Here is a 17,079-nt window from a genome sequence, read left to right on the forward strand (position 1 = left end):
TATTTGTTTGGCCATCAACACATGTGGATTTTGGTTCTTAACATAGTGTTGCTGCCTTTGGAGCAATTAGAGAGAAAATGAAGAGCACCACAAAGAGAAGTGAGAGCTGCCGAGACCAGAGAGAGATGCAGAGAGCCTAAAACAAGAAAGAGATGCTGCTCCATTTGTTAGTAATCATCTATCAAGGTAGTTGTTGTAATAGTTTTGAGCTTTGTATAGAGAGGAAGTTATTTAATATATTTATCTCTATTTGTTTCTTTGGTGTGTGAGAGCTATTGGTTGTATTGGAGTTTTGAGTTATGAGTTTGCCAACACTTTGTAAACTCCCATTTGATTGATAGTAGATTATTAGGTTAGCTTCTATTGCTCCGATGACGTACTCCAGTTACACTGACTGTTGAGGAACCTCGTTAAAATCTTGGTGTCTTTTATATTTTGTTCTTGCATTCCATTTGATATATTTTTTGTGGGTTAGATTGAGTTGGTTCCAATCTTGCCAAAGATGTCAGACGGGCAAGATGAGATTCCTTTTGGAAGCAGCTCCGGGTTTGCAAGAATTACGGTGCAAAATGCAAAGTTCGAAATGGAAAAGTTTGATGGCACAAACAACTTCGGGATGTGGCAATATGAGGTCAAAGATGTGTTGGCTCAACAAGATCTACTTGCCGCTTTGGGAGAAAAGCCAGGAGCTATGTCGAAGCCGGAATGGGAGAAATTAAATTTGTGGGCTTGCTCTTCAATTCGGTTGTGTCTTGCAAAAACTCAAAAGTATTTTGTGATGCAGGAGACATTGGCAAGTGTGTTGTGGCAAAAATTGGAAGACAAGTATATGATGAAGAGTGCAGAGAACCGGCTACACTTGAAGAAAAAACTCTACAGCTTCCAATACAAAGAAGGTACAAAAATGATTAGACACTTTGATGCTTGTAATAAGTTAATTGCTGACTTGTTAAATTTAGATGAGGATATTAAGAATGAAGATAAGCCCTTAACATTGTTGAATTCTTTGCCGGACCTTTATGAGCATTTTGTTACCATTATTATGCATGGTAAAGAAACTGTGAAATTTAAAGATGTGTCAAATGCCTTGATGAATTATGAAATGAGGCCTTGATGAATTATGAAATGAGGCATAGAGATAAAAATCATGATAGTACCTTTGAAGCTTTATTTGTTAGAGGTAGATCATCGGAGAGGAGATCCTCTTCTAGTAGGAAAAAATCACACTCTCGACTTAGAGGAAACTCTAAAAGTAGAAAAACCTTAGAAATGGAAGAATGTGCCTTTTGTCATAATAAGGGTTATCGGAAGAAAGATTGTCCTAGGCTGAAGACCAAAGGAAAAGAAAGTTCTGAAACCAATGTTGCTGATGTTGAAACAGATTTTTTTATTATTTTGCTTTAACCACTTCCTCATCATTTGATTGTGCTACTAAATGGGTGTTGGATACGAGTTGTACTCATCATATGGCTCCACACAAAGATTGGTTTTCAAGCTTGAAAGAGTTTGATGGTGGTGTTGTGTTCATTGGAGATGACAATTCTTGTACAACAAAAGGGATTGGTACAGTTCGTTTGAAGTTGCATGATGACATAGTTAAAGAGCTGACAGGTGTTCGGTATGTACCAAATTTGAAGAAAAATCTTATTTCTTTGGGCACTTTAGAATCCAAGGGCTTCAGGTTTCATTCAGATGGGCAGACATTGAAAATTATTTATGGTGCACTTGTTGTGATGAAAGCTCCTCGATGTGGTCATTTGTATCTATTGCAAGGAAACACCGTGACAAGTGAAGCATCTGTAGTCTCAGAAAATATGGGCACATCTGATTCAGATACTACTAGACTGTGACATATGAGATTAGGCCATACCGGTGAGAAAGCTCTACAAGGGCTTGTGAAAAAATATCTTCTAAAAGGTGCCACGACTTGTCTACAGTTACACTGACTGTTGAGGAATCTCGTTAAAATCTTGGTATCTTTTATATTTTGTTCTTGCATTCCATTTGATATATTTCTTGTGGGTTAGATTGAGTTGGTTCCAATTGGTTTGGTGTTGTCCTAGCACAATATGTAGTACAAAATTTTAAAATAGAAAATTGTAGCTTTGTGGCTTGACTTTGGTCTAATTGAAGATTTGGTCCGTGGATGGTCGATGTGACAAATCAATTCTTTGGGTTGTTAACGGGCACCGATAAGAATTATTAACAACCCAATGGGTTGATTCGCTACTTCTACAGTTCTACTGGGTGGTACTGGTCTTTAAAGTTTAGTCTAACCAATTGCTCCAATTCGACTAAAGATGATGGACCAATTCTCTTATTTTCTCTTTCCGAATTCATGTACAAGAATCATGAATGGGGTGGATGGCAGATTACCGTTGGAATTTGTTACGTATGGCTTGTACATTGCTTAACCGATTAGATATGTAAATTTGGTGCCTTTTGTAATAGCTGGTGGTTGATGGGGTCGATTTTGTGTCCTGGATTGGCCTGTTTGCAAGGAAATATATGATGCAAACTTCTCTTGTCGACGAGTTTTAGCCATGTTGGGTTCGAATGTATACAATTATTTTCTCAGCGATTCCTCTGTAGAGAATGAAAATGTCATCTTTTCGTGATTGATTGCTTTAAGCGACCGTGGTTGATTTCATGTATTCTTTATACAATGTTTAGCGAATTAAGATCACTAATTCGGTCTATACTTCAATAGGTTGTGGTCGACTTCACGGCTATATGGTGTGGACCTTGCCGGTTCATTGCACCCATCTTCGCGGAGTTGGCTAGGAAGAACCCGGAAGTGACATTCCTAAAGGTGGACGTGGATGAGCTGAAGACTGTTACCGAGGAGTGGGGCGTGGAGGCAATGCCGACCTTCTTGATCCTCAAGGAAGGCAAGGTAGTTGACAAGGTTGTGGGTGCTAAGAAAGAAGAGTTACAGCTCAAAGTTGTGAAGCATGCCACTCCAGCTGATGTCGCAACTGCTTCTGCCTAACTTTCGGACTCTCTTTCGAGAATATGAACCTCCTACTGTGCTTTACTAGTTGTTTATAACTTATATGGGTTTCTGAAGACATGAATGTTTTATATCTATGACTATATGATGCCTCATGGCTGCTATCTATGAATGCTTTTATTTCAATTGAATTGAGATTTCATTTCGCGACGAATGGAAACTTTCGTATTTGCATTGACATAATTTTGAATTCTTGTTAAGTGTCGGGATTGCCCATTCCCAAGTATATACTGGGGAATGGGGGAGCCATAAACCAAACTAAAGGCAAAAGCACTTGCCTGTATCTAACAAACTACTTAAGGCAAAAGTACTTGCCTGTAATTGAACAACAAACTACTTAAAGGCAAAAGCAAAAGCACTTCGCCTGTACTAGCAAACTACCATACCCTATCAAATTGTGAAACCAAACACTTTAATGCCTTTATCTGTCTTGATTCTTTTGCTTCATAGCTTGCATGGTGTGCATATTCTGTTATCTGTGTTTTGAAGTTTTTTTCCTCCTTGTGCGATGTCTTCATCTCCTCGAATTGGGCTGATTGGTTGTAATTTCCGTCGAACAAACAGCTTCAACTGATAGCCGTTTGAGTACATTCGGACATGGATCTGTCTTGAAAATGCTATTGGTTACAGCAACCGAGCAACTCTCACGCCCGATACAATTCTGCAAGACATGTTAAGTTGTTAACAGATTATGTGGAAGGTCAAAGAAAATATAAGAACAGAAAAGATTATGGAGGGGGTAATGCCTTCTCCACCACGCCGTGTGAGTTTTTCGCGTGACACGTTCCTTGCTGGAAACTCCCACAAGTTCCTGTAGGAGTTCCGAAACTTGCAAACTTAATGCTCGAGATAGACTTCCCCGGTGCACACTGCAGATGAACCTGAGCTTGGTGAAGCGTTTTAGAATTTTCATTGCCCTCGACATCAAAATTTTCGACATTTGGGTGGTTCTCATGTAAGTCACCACAAACACCGGTCACAGATCTTTTCACTAGGGTTATCTTTGATGGATCTCCGCCTAGTTCCTCAAACACTACCACCAAATTTTGCGTCGGCTTTAACCATGAACGAGGAACATGGTACCATCGTTGAGTTGGTTGGCCACAGCCAAGTTGACATTCCGTGGGACGGAATGTCCCAATGTAACTGCACGAACTGCAGTCACCTTTGGCATAAGCCATCCAGTATCTACCGATGCTCTGCCCATTGATCCATACTTGTCCCTTTCCCATGCTACTCATGTCCAACGCCAATGGCTCATTTCCTCCGGGTGCATTGAAATAAGCCTGCACAATCCAAGATAACGTTTAATTTAGCTTCCAAAGCCTACTGCCTGACTAGTTTTCATCACTATCTCGAAATCCTTACCTTGTACCATTTCAACGTCTGCTTGGTTTGGGTAGCTAGTGACCTACGGATCCAATCAACTGATGAGGCTCCGTTTGGAGAGACCAAATTCATTTCTTCTCCCTTAAGGCCGACCTGTTTGAAAGATTTTACTATGAGATTCAAACCTCAGCGAAAAGTAGAGAGGGTGGGAGTAACAAGTAACAGAGATGTATTTTTGGGAGGCTGTCTGACCTTGTAGAACCACTTCTGCGACGTTAAGTCTTTCTTTCCGTGGCCAAGACCATCCAGAAAAACCGGACCTTGGATTCCCGTTTTCCACGACTCGTAATGCAACCCGACATTCTTGAACACCAAAACAAAAAGTTTATCAGTAACCAAGTTCATTAATGGGCATCATCATTGAGTTTACGTGCACAAGAGCTATGAGTAAGGCACTAACTGGTAATCCAACAGCTATGCTGAGCAGTGCAATTCTGTTTATTCCAGTGCGGAGGTTGACTGGTTCAGCAAATGTGAATTGCCTCTGCTCCCTAGTTCCAAACGCCGAACCTATAAAAAATTATGATAATGTTTTTGTTCTAGTCCAGAGTAAATTCCTGCTCACTGGCTGTCGGAAAACAAAAATTTCACAGCATACCTGAAAACTGCCCGTTGACGAAGACATGGAGGGCATGACCTGCTGACTGCACAGTAAGAGTAGGCTTTTTTCCTCCTCCGAGGTCTGATGAACTGATGTCAACACTGAATAGCATGCAAACCGAGATGTCAAGTATGACGTAGATTAAGAAACTATTTTTGAAAGAAAGGATTGTAAGGCTGCTCACTTTGTCATGTACCACAGATAGTCACTAGTATCTCTAGTTACATTTATCTGCTCTAGAAGTCCAACAGCCGGTATGCTTGACCCATCGTTTAGAGAAGAGATATCTTCATCGTAAGTCTGCCATGAAAACAACAGACTGTTCGTTGGGATCATCTGCACATGTGACGTTTGAACTCCCACCTTGATGAAAAGCCAGTTGTATCAATAACTTGAGATACAGAGATACAAATTTATGAATAAAAGGACTTGCAATACGAGCGCCAACATATTCACTTACCTTTGCAGTGTTGAATACTTCATTCCTGCAATCAGGAAGGATGCTAACAGACCAAGGCGGCAAATCATAGTGCAAGTTATTAAAAGTCACTTTTGCTCCTGTTGAATGGAAGTTTGAGAGAAACGCTGCGCATCTATTTGGTCCTGAATTGAATACATAAGCCTGGAAGATAACCGAGACATGTACAGATTTTTCGGTAAGGTTGATAATGTAGCAGAGATTGTCCAATTGAAGAAATTATGTGCATTCAAGAAGCCAAACCTGATGATAGGTTCCTAGTGAAGTGACGGTAGGCTCTGAAGAGAGTAAAGAATGTTCACATAGCTTGATAGCCTTGTGAAGCTCCTTCAGATGACCATATTTAGGTTCTCTGATCAAACCTAAAAGCAGTTGAGGGGTTATGTAAGAGCTCAAGACAGAAATCGAAATTCACTGTATTTTGAATTTTCATTGAAAATGTTTAGACTTTCATGCTAAATTTGTACCGTATTCATCAATGGGAGCATCATAGTCGTAACTGGTTGTAATGAAGGGGCCTCCAGCTGTTCGTCCGAAGTTTGTTCCTCCATGATACTGTCATAAACCACAAATGGCGAAACTCAAATTTTGAGCCGGCACATATTAGTCTTTTAAAACTTGGAACTGACGGACAAGGAAACTAACCATGTAGTAATTCACATATGAGCCACCCTTCTGTATGAATCGACCAACTGCGAATGCCAAATCTTGGACAGGTCGATGGTGAATTGTGCCACCAAACTCTGTAAACCTAATAAAATTTTGTTGCATTGAATTAGAAGAATGAACATGAATACACTCAGCCAAATTCCGACCATGGGTTAAGATCGACTTACCAGCCGCTCCAAGCTTCCGTCCACATGGCAGGCTTGTAAGGTTTGTTGGGAGTGAATCCATCGCAGTAAAAACCGTTGCATGCATTTATCTGTAACCAAGATATAATCAGTACAATAACATTGAGCGAGGACTATAGGTATCAGAGTTATCCAATCCAATCCTAGCACACCAAGAAAACCGAAGAGAACAAGATGGCTAACCATAGGGTCTGGGGCATCGTCTTCCTTGCACATCACCCATGGGACTCCGGTATCCAATCCAACCGCCATTTGAGCAGCCCAGTTAATGTAGTTATGGCCAGCAGCTCCCAGTGCCTTGCTCTCCGGTCCATACTCATTCTCAATCTGCACCACAGAAAGTTCAAACATTGAATCGAACAAGTTCATCAATGAATTCAAACATTTCGATAAAATGTACTCGAATTCCAGCGGATCAAATTAACCAAAACTGAATACATTACCTGGGAAAGGATGATGGGACCACCTTGTGATGCAAATAGCTTCTCATCCTTCATCATCTGGACAATCTTCTGGGTGAACCCTTGCATTGCCATCTTCAACCAAAAACCAAAACAAAGAATGAAGTTTCAAAGTTTTTTCATTTTACAAAGCAATATTCTAAACTACTGTAATCTACGTGAAGGGACTTCGAGCACATTGCTCTACCTAACTGGCCTAACCTGCGTCTGCTAGATCCATGAGCTCTACAATTAACCCTCTAATTCATCACATTCTAACAAAATCTAGAGCTTTCAGTAGAAATTTTCAGGAAGAAAAATACCTTAAACGGCCCATTATCTGTCCTGAAACTGATGCCAGGTACATATTTCAGCCAAACGGGAAATCCTCTGCACAAAAGGGAGTCAAACTTTAAGCACCCAAGTTTCAGATAACAAAATAAATGAATAAATAAATAAATATCAGAAAAACTAAAATAAATAAATATTTCTGAAATTTGAAGCATTTACTCCTCACTGTATCAGGCAGAGTGCAGAAATAAATAAAAAACGAAAGGGAAAGTACAGTACCCAAAATTCCACTCTGCACAAATATAAGGCCCGATGCGCAGATGAAGAAAGAGCCCTGCTTTTTGTACTGTCTTTATGAACCCTACTAGATCGTATCTCCCCTCAAAATAATACTGAGATACAAAATAAATAAAAATTCAAGAAACTTAAATAATTAGCTAAAATTTTCAAAATTTGAGTGAAAAATTAACAGGACTAGTAGTAAAAATAGTACATTGCCAGGAGAAGGTTCATGGCCGTTCCAGAAAACGTAGGTGTCGATCACATCCAAGCCTCCATCTTTTGCTTTCTGTATGAGGCCTTCCCACATCTGCAGCAAAACCCAATTCATGATGTGTCAAACATACACAAATATCACGTTTTTTATGATTTTGGGATGGTGAAACAACGGCAAGTGATTTCCGCATACGATATTTTTTGTCCATACACAATACTGTATTCTTGAATTTTAATGAATATATTAAAAAAGAATCGAGCGAAAAATAAACAGTAGCGTGCACAATGAGAAAAAAGACATGCGGAAATCATTCTTCGGACGAAAAAATGAGAGTGAGCGAGAGATACTTCAGGGGTACTTCTGGGATAATGAATGGATCCAGAAATGAGCAATCTTCTCTGGCCATTGATGAGAATGGCCTTCTTGTCGTAGGTGACGGTGGTGCAGTGGATAAGCTCAGAACCCAAGAACAATGCCATCGACATGAAAAAAACTAAGAGCTTGGAAACCGAGTGAGTTTCCATCTCTGAGAAGTGAGAGTGTTGGGAGGGAAATCTAGAAAATGTGTATATGTGTGTGTGGAAACTGGAAAGGTGAGAGAGAAGCTCTGAGCTTAAATTCTGAATTCTGGTCTATAAAACTCTGCAGTGACAGGATGACATTGACAGCAACACTGAGGTTTTGGTTTCGATTGTACTTAAATAAGCTGTGTGATTCTTATTTTTAAGTTTTTAACCACATTGTTAAATATTTGATGGGTTCAGCTGGGAGGTGGAAAATTGAGTTTAATTAAGCAATTATTTGAAATTAAAGCATGTTACTTTGAGTTTTAGCTTTTGGATTGTTAGGTAATTGAGAATTTTATGTCCATAATGTACGTTTTAAAATGCGTCATTAACATTTTTTTTTAAATTTTTGTTTGGAAAAATGATACTAATATATATCACATTCTGTCTCGACTTCGTCGTAGCACGATATTGTCCGTTTTGGGCCCCGACCACGCCCTCACGGTTTTGTTTCTAGGAACTCACACGAGAACTTCCCAATGGATCACCCATCCTGAGATTGTTTTCGCACGAACTCGCTTAACTTCGGAGTTCCGATAGAATTCGAAACCAGTGAGCTCGCAAAAAGCCTCGTACTAGGTAGAGATGGAAATATACATATAAGGCTTACAAGATCCACTTCCTTGGACGATGTGGGATTTCACATTCTTTATCAATCTTTGCTCAAAAAGATGAATGACTTCCATTTCATAGTCGGACTAATTAATTAATGGAAGTTTTAACGAAAAGTTCACGGTATTATTCACTTTAACGAAAAACCACATTTTTATACTAAAAAGTCAAACTTGATACTATTCATTTTACCCTTTATTTTGTCTTTATCATTAAAACTTAAAATTTTCAAGTCCTTTTTGTTAGTTTTTCTTTAATTAATTAGTTACTAGAAATGATTTTATTTTGAATATGACAAAACACAAACATATATTATTAGTCTTTAAATCTCAGTAGTTGAGGTGGATTAGGCTCATGATGAAGCCACGTACTTTTAAAAACATGTAAAAACAAAATCTCATGCTTTCTTCCCCATGCCCATATAATGCATTTGTAACATTTGATTCAAAAAAGTGTGGTGCTCCTCTACGCTTGTTTTTCAATTTTTGACCGTCAGTTTAAATGAATTGCAAAAAGATAAAAATGTGTGGATAGATACCACCGACTTATGAACAGTATTGTCTGTTTAGTTGTTTGCTTTGCTAGCACCTACCCTACCCTACGCTACCAAAGCCACATCTCATCAATTATTTAACATATTATGTATGCTTGTGACTCCATGAGTAAGCAAAAGCCTTGTCTTCTATTCTATTTGTCCCATGGGTTTACTTACTTCACCATGTGATCTATCTTTGTTTTCTCCTATATTTAATATCACATTATACAATACACTTCTCCTTCTACATATTAAAACCCAAACCCAAACCTTTTTAAATCCAACTATGGTGGGTTGGTTGGATGGTCATGAACTCAGAAAAACTTATATAAAACGAGTTTCTTGTTACTGTTGTTTCTCAATTTAATAATGTAATGTTTTACAAAAAGAAACTTAAAACACGACAATGTAACAAAAATGTTTCATGTAAGTCTCTGCTTGTGAGCTAGAGAAGTCATGGCGTTTCACTAAACAAATCGTGTGTCCTCCATATTTCTTATCACGTAATATTAAGTTAATTATAACACACGAATATATACATCTGGCAACACTCAAAATCCGCCGATTACCAAGTCTAGCTCGTGCACGTGCATATATGCACCGTCACGTTTGAGATAATAATAATAAAGTTTAGGTTGATATTAACTCTACACCATCTTACTTTCTACCGGAAAGGGATCTTTCCGGATTCATTTTGTGAGGAACTTAGGGATTCTTACATTCTAACTGTTTATTGTATATCGTGCAGTCAATTTTGATCAAATACTATTTATGTTTAATTTTAAATAAAAAAATTTAAATGATTTATAATCATACGATACACGATAAATGGCTAAAGATTCCTACAAAATGGATATGGGTGAGATGCAATTCCCTTTCTACCTGTCTTCCACAAATATTAAAGGAGGCAGATTGCCTTCCCTCTTATTTGGGTTGTTTGGGTGCCCTTCTTAAGGGAATGAAATTGACATCTAAACAGGAGGGCAAACAATCTGACTCAAATATTAAATGGGGAAAGAAAGGAGGTTGGATGAAGAAGAAGAAGGCTGAGACAGCGGGCGGGGGCCACCAGTCCTGATCGAATTTTGCGAATTCTTTCCTTCTTTCTGAGACAGGGGTCCACCCCTTTGACTCCCCGCTTGCTTTTTTTAACCCTCCCCCTAACCATCATTTTATTTTTATTTATTTATTTGTAATTTGTAGGCAAACCGACTTAACTTCGTTTTCACTCTTTTGGGTTTCATTTAATATGGTCGTGATTATTGTTGGAATCTGGAAATTCCTAAAAAAATGTATAAAATGTTTTTCATTTTTTAAATAGTAGAAACAATGATTCTCTCTTAGTTAGGTTATGCAAAGCATGTGGTGAATGTTTATTTTTACTTGAATTACAAGTATTTAAAAAAAAATATTATTATTAAGAGAAGGGGAGTTTGAAATTATTACAATAACTTAGAAAAGAGGAAATTTGAACCCGAACACATGGATGGAAACCCAACATTTTATAGGATATTAAACTATATACATCGAATTACAAACATGAAATGTAAACATTTAGAGAAAATGCTAAGAAGATTCTCTCAAGGTGGAACTCTCTATGAACTTTTTGTCATCTCACTTTTTGACGTCAATTCTCATGTCAATATTTGTGAAAAACATGAGTTGAGAAGGAATGCATGAAGAGTTTTACTTTTGAGAGTCTATTTGGCATTCTCAAACATTTATGAAAATGATGTGTGAGCAGTGTGGACTATACTATTTGATACATGCAGTACTAAAGAGCGAGGATACATACACAAAACCTATAATGTGCGAATAAACATCCTTAATTAACTACTTGAGCTATAAATCTTTATCTTCTGTGTGGTAATCCATACTTTAGTCAACACGTTGATAGTAAGCAGGGTGTTGAGACCTTCTTATCAAACTAAACCATCATCATCATTTCATATCTTAAATAAAAATGTAGCACTTTGAAATTAACGTAGAACCAGCTGTCTACTCTAAGTCCAAAAAAGGACGAAAAAGCGGAAAATCAATGATTTATTAAAAATAAAAGAAGAATAATGATGGAAATTAACTTAGAGAGTGGTGGGTCCCCATTTTTTTCATTGGAAATTAATGATTTTTTAGAAGCGTGCAACGGGGCACCATTGACGGCCGTTTGTTTCTGGCCTGCACGTGAGTTGGTCCTGCGCGCTAGATCTCCGTTCCGTTTACGTCGGTGCGAATCGTTCAGCTGTACAAACAGGATCAAATCTCACTTCCGTCGGCAGTCTAATTATTTTTCCCTTACACATTTCTTTTTTTATTTAGTTCTCATTTTTCAATATAGTTTTAAAGTTAAAAAAAGTTTTTTTTATTAGCACCCCACATATTGTTGAATGCACCACATAAAAAATTCAATATTAAATTACTTATTTATTCTACTATGCAATGACAATTTCGACCTTATTAAGTTTTTTTTTTTTTTTAAAAATTCCAAATACACCCCACATCATTTTTAACGTATTATTTATCTTATTCAATTATTAAAACCCTCACACCCTTCATTGTTGAACAAAATTCTAACTAATGAAATTACAAACACATTGATTGAGAAAACCCTAACAAAATGTCTATGAATATGCCAATGCTATTGATCACTCTGACTGCAGGAAATTATTTTCTCTCCAACCATACATTTTATCACTTCCCGACATTTACTATGTCGAAAAACTTCAGAACTTATGCCTTTGAACCAGCTTCGTGAATTGAAATGCCAACAGCTTGAAACTTTCAACAATTCTTTTTTATTTTTTTATGTCTTTTGTTATAGAAAAGTTACATAAGATCTTGAGTTTGGATAATTCTTAAGTTTGGAAGTGACATAAGATTTTTCAATCTGCACAAAGATAAGAAAAAAATTAAGATAAGCGTTAGCGTCCAAATCGGTCAATGATGATATGCTCTCAAGCTAGAAACGAAAAACAAGTCAATCACAGAAGTAATTAGCCTGGGAACAGCAGGGTATCTAGATTCAATCCATCAAAATTAAAAATGAGTATTATAAAATTTGAAGAAATTGGGGTGTATATAGAAATATAATGTGTGTTTTGAGAATGTGGGGTGTGAGGGTATTATGGAGAGGTCTGTGGGGTGTATAAAGAAAATTTTTAATTGAAAAAGTAAATGTGGGGTGTATTAAGTATGTGAGGTTTATTCAACAATTTGTGGGGTGTTAATATAATAAGCCTTAAAAAATTAAAAGGACTTTAATCTGAGAAAACACAGAGTGGTCATGTCAAAATCACAATCACGTAGTGTTACTAATCCTATATAGTTGATATCTTTTTTATTTTATTTTATATAAGTATAAATAGATATTATAATATGAGCGAATCGATAAAATCATGTCACATTGCTTTTGCGGGATACTCCTACCAATTATATCCCTAAAAAGGTTACTACGGAAAGCCTAGGCCTCTACGCACAAACTTTTTCCTGGGTTGTGTTTTTGTGACAGTTGAAAATATAAAAAAGAGATCGCTGCTAGAGCACCTCTCAAAGCAAGAAAGGTCGTGTATTTTGGTCATATCTGGTATCGTGTTAGTGGTATTTGCCGTGAGAACTACCATAATTAGATAATTCTAGCAAAATTTATCTACTCGCGCATATCTTTTCATGAGGGTGCCCACTGAAAGAATAGAAAAGAGATCCTTAGTTTCCCGCGAAAGAATGAGACATCATGTATTTTAGTTCTACTCAACTCATACTGAAAGAATAGGATAGGAACCATTGGGCCACAATTGATTCTCATGTACTTATTCATTCGGCCTCAAATTTCTATGACTGTTCAGCTATTTGGGCCGGCCCATATTTCAATAATTTGATCTCAAGGATGCAAATGTAATTACAACACCCTACCTACCACTTTCCCCATTGCTTTCGCCGGCCGCCCTGTGGGTAGAGGACTCCGCCGTCGTTGTGGCGGTGTCTCATCTCTCATGCAGTGCCTTTTCCACCCTCCCCGTCGAACCTGATCCCGTCGAACCTGATCCGATACCTACCACTTTCTGCTCTCTCTTTTTTATTCTCAGAAGGACAAAAGTTGACCAGACGAATTGTCCCGGGTCAAAAACAGAAACGAACGTGATAAAGAAGAGGATTCTGGGTATCTTCCTGTACCAGAAATCATAATTACCAGAAAAAAAGAACGTTTCTGTCAATTCTGACGAAATAACTAATGATTGAGAAATGTCCCATCACGTTCACATAGTACGTGTCCCATCGACCACGATGCGTCATGCATACAATGCATTCCATATATTCCTCCAATGCTCAGCGAGAAATTTACGTATGATATTATATTATTAGATTGAAAGATATAATAAAGCTTTTTTTTTGTGTTTTATTGAGGTCAGAACTCAGAAGTGAACAATTGTTTGGTTCGTTGTACTTTGACCCCATTGGCTCCATAGCGGAGAGAATAATTAGCTTCTTCCGCACATTTTGTAATATGTAGATATAAAGTATTGTCTTAATTCATTTACCCACGCACGCTTTGTTTTTGTATAAATACGTAGATCAGCCATATCATTCTTCAGAGTGCAGCATTCAAGTATTCAACTGCATTCATACACTCACAAGCTCTAACCTTCTCAATCTCCTTCATTAGATCACTAATCCAAAATGGTAAGTTGGTAACCATTTATTTTGAAGATATTTTATGTGTAGGAGGTTTGTTTTTTTTATAAAAAACGAACGCGTATTGATAGATGTGTCGATAACATGTTGGTAAGTTTTGTTAGGGTCAATAATATTAATGATATATTGGCAATCCGTCCCACAACTAGACTAATTTGTTTTGTGTGATTTATTGTATTTTGATTAGAACATAAATTGCCGTTGATTATGTATAACTGACTGGTTAGAGATGGACGTTAATTGTGGCAGAGTACTGAGGGATCTGACAAGAAATCCATATCAGTTGGGCCGTGGGGAGGTCACAACGGGCTCATTTGGGATGACAGAGTTCACTCAACTGTGAAGCAGCTGGTGATAGCTCATGGAGCTGCCATTGACTCTATCCAGATTGAATATGATGAGAGAGGAAGCTCAGTTTGGTCAGACAAGCATGGTCGAAATGGAGGCTGGAAAACTGACAAGGTTAGTTAATTAGTCCACATTTCTCCCACCCGATCCCACGCAATCCCACACGGTATGACATGCCCTAGTCAGACAGCCCCTAACAAAATTATTCTCCTGCTGCAGGTGAAGCTTGCTTCTCCAGAAGAATTTTTAACTTCAATCGAGGGATATTACGGTAAGAAAAGCGAATGGGGGCCGATCACAGTTCGATCTCTCACTTTCAAGAGCAACAAAAGAACTTATGGACCGTTTGGGGTCGAACAAGGAACCTATTTTTCACTCCAGGAGACAGCTTCGAATATTAAGATTGTTGGGTTCCATGGCATGTCCGGCTGGTATCTTGATTCCATAGGCGCTTACGTAAAGCCTATTGATCAGAATGAACAAAAGCAACACGCGAAAACCCTGCTTCGGACACCTTTCAATTATCCGACTATTGGTACTGATCAGAACCTTGCTGGCTACTCACTAATCCAAAACTGTAATGTGCTTTTTGCTATGACGCCGAAGGACGACTCCACTGCTAAACCAGCTGCAGTACCAGTACCAGTACCCAAAATGCTCTCAGGGCAGTTTTCTGATTCCGAAATAAGTGACGTAGGAACCAAACATGAGCTGGTAAGGAAAATTTCACCTTTTTCGTTACGCTGTTGCCTTTCCGGGTTCAATTTGAAAATATGCCATCTTAACAAGTAGTTGTTCATTTCAGACGACGAATGTTGAGAAGTTTCCCTCAAAAGTTGAAGGGGTGGTAGCATATGGCCCCTTCGGAGGGACGGGTGGTGCTGCATTTGATGATGGGATTTATTCGGGGATTAGACAAATCAAGTTATCAAGAAACATCGGTGTTGTATACATAAAGGTTCAGTATGACCGCAATGGTGAAGCTGTTTGGGAAGGCAGACATGGCGGGACTGGAGGATTTAAAAGTGACAAGGTGAAGAATTATTACTTAATTAAGCTAGTCTTACAAATTGAGTACAACTTACAACTTCACACAATATATTATGCTGATGCTGATCCTATTTGCGTTGTACGTGTATCTGCAGATAGTTTTTGATTACCCGAACGAGATCTTGACGCATATAACAGGAACATTCGCACCTACAATGGTCATGGGGACTAGTGTTATCAAGTCCCTCACTTTCCACACCACGAAGAAGCAGCATGGGCCGTATGGAGAAGAACAAGGAGCCTGTTTCACAACCAAGCTTAAAGAAGGGAAAATCGTCGGAATTCATGGGAGGAGTGGTCTGTTCTTAGATGCTCTTGGGGTCCATGCCATAGAAGGAAAGGTCCATATTGTAGAGACAAAGACACCAACTCTCACAAATACTCCTAATATTCCTTACGGTCACACTGACCACAAAAATAAGACACCAACTGTCACAAATACTCCTAATACTTTCACTGCAATGATCCCAAAGGAGCATGCAGGGGCAATTACTGAGATAGATAATCCTCACTGGACAAATAAACTACTAATGACAAACGGAGGAAAAGTCGAAGAGGTGGTTAAGTTTAATCCGATTCCGTTAGTAGACAATTCGATATTGAGCATGTACTAACTATATTAGTAATTCTTTGTTTGGCCAGGTTGCTTATGGGGTGATAAAAGAACCAGCTCCGTGTGGACCGGGACCTTGGGGCGGAGATGTAGGTAGAGCATGGGATGATGGAGTGTTTTCCGGGATTAGTCAGATTCATTTGACAAGAGAAGCAGAAGGCATTTGCTCAGTGCAGATTGAGTATGATCGAAATGGTCAATTCATTTGGTCTGCTAAGCATGGAGGCAATGGAGGAACTTCCCCACATAGAGTACGAATGCTTTATCAACATCTTCATCAATTTGATTGTTTTTTTTTTTTTTCGCGATGTCATAAACAACTATAATCTTAGAATCGACGGGAAGGAGATTTGAACTTTGGTGCAAGTGGGCGGACATACTGCCCTGACAGACTCGCTTTCTACTTATCGTTTGCATTTGTATATTTTGCAGATAAAATTGGAGTACCCTCATGAAGTGATCACCTGCATATCTGGATATTATGGTTGCATAAGCAAAGATCAGGGACAGGGACCTAAAATCATAAAGTCGCTGACTTTTTTCACCAGCAGAGGCAAGTATGGTCCGTTTGGAGAACAAGTTGGGACATTCTTCACTTCGACCGCGACGGAGGGCAAGTTGGTGGGATTCCATGGGAGGAGCAGCCTGTATTTGGACGCCATCGGAGTTCACATGCAGCATTGGCTTGGAAGTGATCAGAAAACAAGCCACAAGCCATCCCTCTTCAAGAAGTACTGATCATATGTCTCAAGCAATAATTGGAGTTCATAGAGCACGGAAAATAAAATAGTTTTTGACTCGTGATAACATTTGCTTGTTTTGGGTCATTTGCTTATATGTTTTAGTAGGTCTTGATTTTTATTTTTATTTTTGTTATATTTAAGTGACTCGAACTTTGAACTATTTTAGTCGATTTATGGTTGTGTTATTTGATGGAATTCTGGACTCATCTCATGTCCTCTTAATTAAAAATAAGAATGTGATAAATACATGATGATTATTTTGTTATTATTGACATGTGATATACTCAACTTTTATTATCTGATTAATTGATGTGGTATATTATTTTTTTTAGTTGCTCCTTCCTACTTTGAAAAAATAGCCAAC

The 17,079-nt window shown here is 38.2% G+C and overlaps 2 protein-coding genes across 2 annotated transcripts; one reads left to right on the forward strand and one right to left on the reverse strand.

Moving 5' to 3' along the window:
- Window positions 1-3,165: 3,165 nt before the first annotated feature.
- Window positions 3,166-8,257, reverse strand: LOC103450435 (beta-galactosidase 5). Its single transcript, XM_008389778.4, has 18 exons — window positions 7,910-8,257; window positions 7,560-7,655; window positions 7,346-7,458; window positions 7,099-7,165; window positions 6,779-6,871; window positions 6,519-6,662; window positions 6,318-6,406; window positions 6,127-6,232; window positions 5,949-6,036; window positions 5,725-5,843; window positions 5,464-5,625; window positions 5,188-5,366; window positions 5,001-5,104; window positions 4,803-4,912; window positions 4,595-4,705; window positions 4,382-4,495; window positions 3,760-4,299; window positions 3,166-3,674 (listed from the first exon to the last, which is right to left on the reverse strand). The coding sequence occupies exons 1-18, from the start codon at window positions 8,084-8,086 to the stop codon at window positions 3,528-3,530; spliced, it is 2,559 nt and encodes an 852-aa protein (XP_008388000.2). The 5' UTR covers window positions 8,087-8,257; the 3' UTR covers window positions 3,166-3,527.
- A 5,613-nt stretch (window positions 8,258-13,870) lies between these two features.
- Window positions 13,871-16,980, forward strand: LOC103450568 (jacalin-related lectin 3-like). The gene is made up of 7 exons (XM_070814245.1): window positions 13,871-13,949; window positions 14,211-14,423; window positions 14,529-15,023; window positions 15,115-15,342; window positions 15,455-15,916; window positions 16,002-16,223; window positions 16,405-16,980. Exons 1-7 carry the CDS (start codon window positions 13,947-13,949, stop codon window positions 16,708-16,710), a joined length of 1,929 nt encoding a protein of 642 aa, XP_070670346.1. The 5' UTR covers window positions 13,871-13,946; the 3' UTR covers window positions 16,711-16,980.
- Window positions 16,981-17,079: the final 99 nt, after the last annotated feature.

The sequence above is a fragment of the Malus domestica genome, chromosome 15 (assembly GCF_042453785.1).
Source record: "Malus domestica chromosome 15, GDT2T_hap1".
Classification (NCBI taxonomy): Eukaryota; Viridiplantae; Streptophyta; class Magnoliopsida; order Rosales; family Rosaceae; genus Malus; species Malus domestica.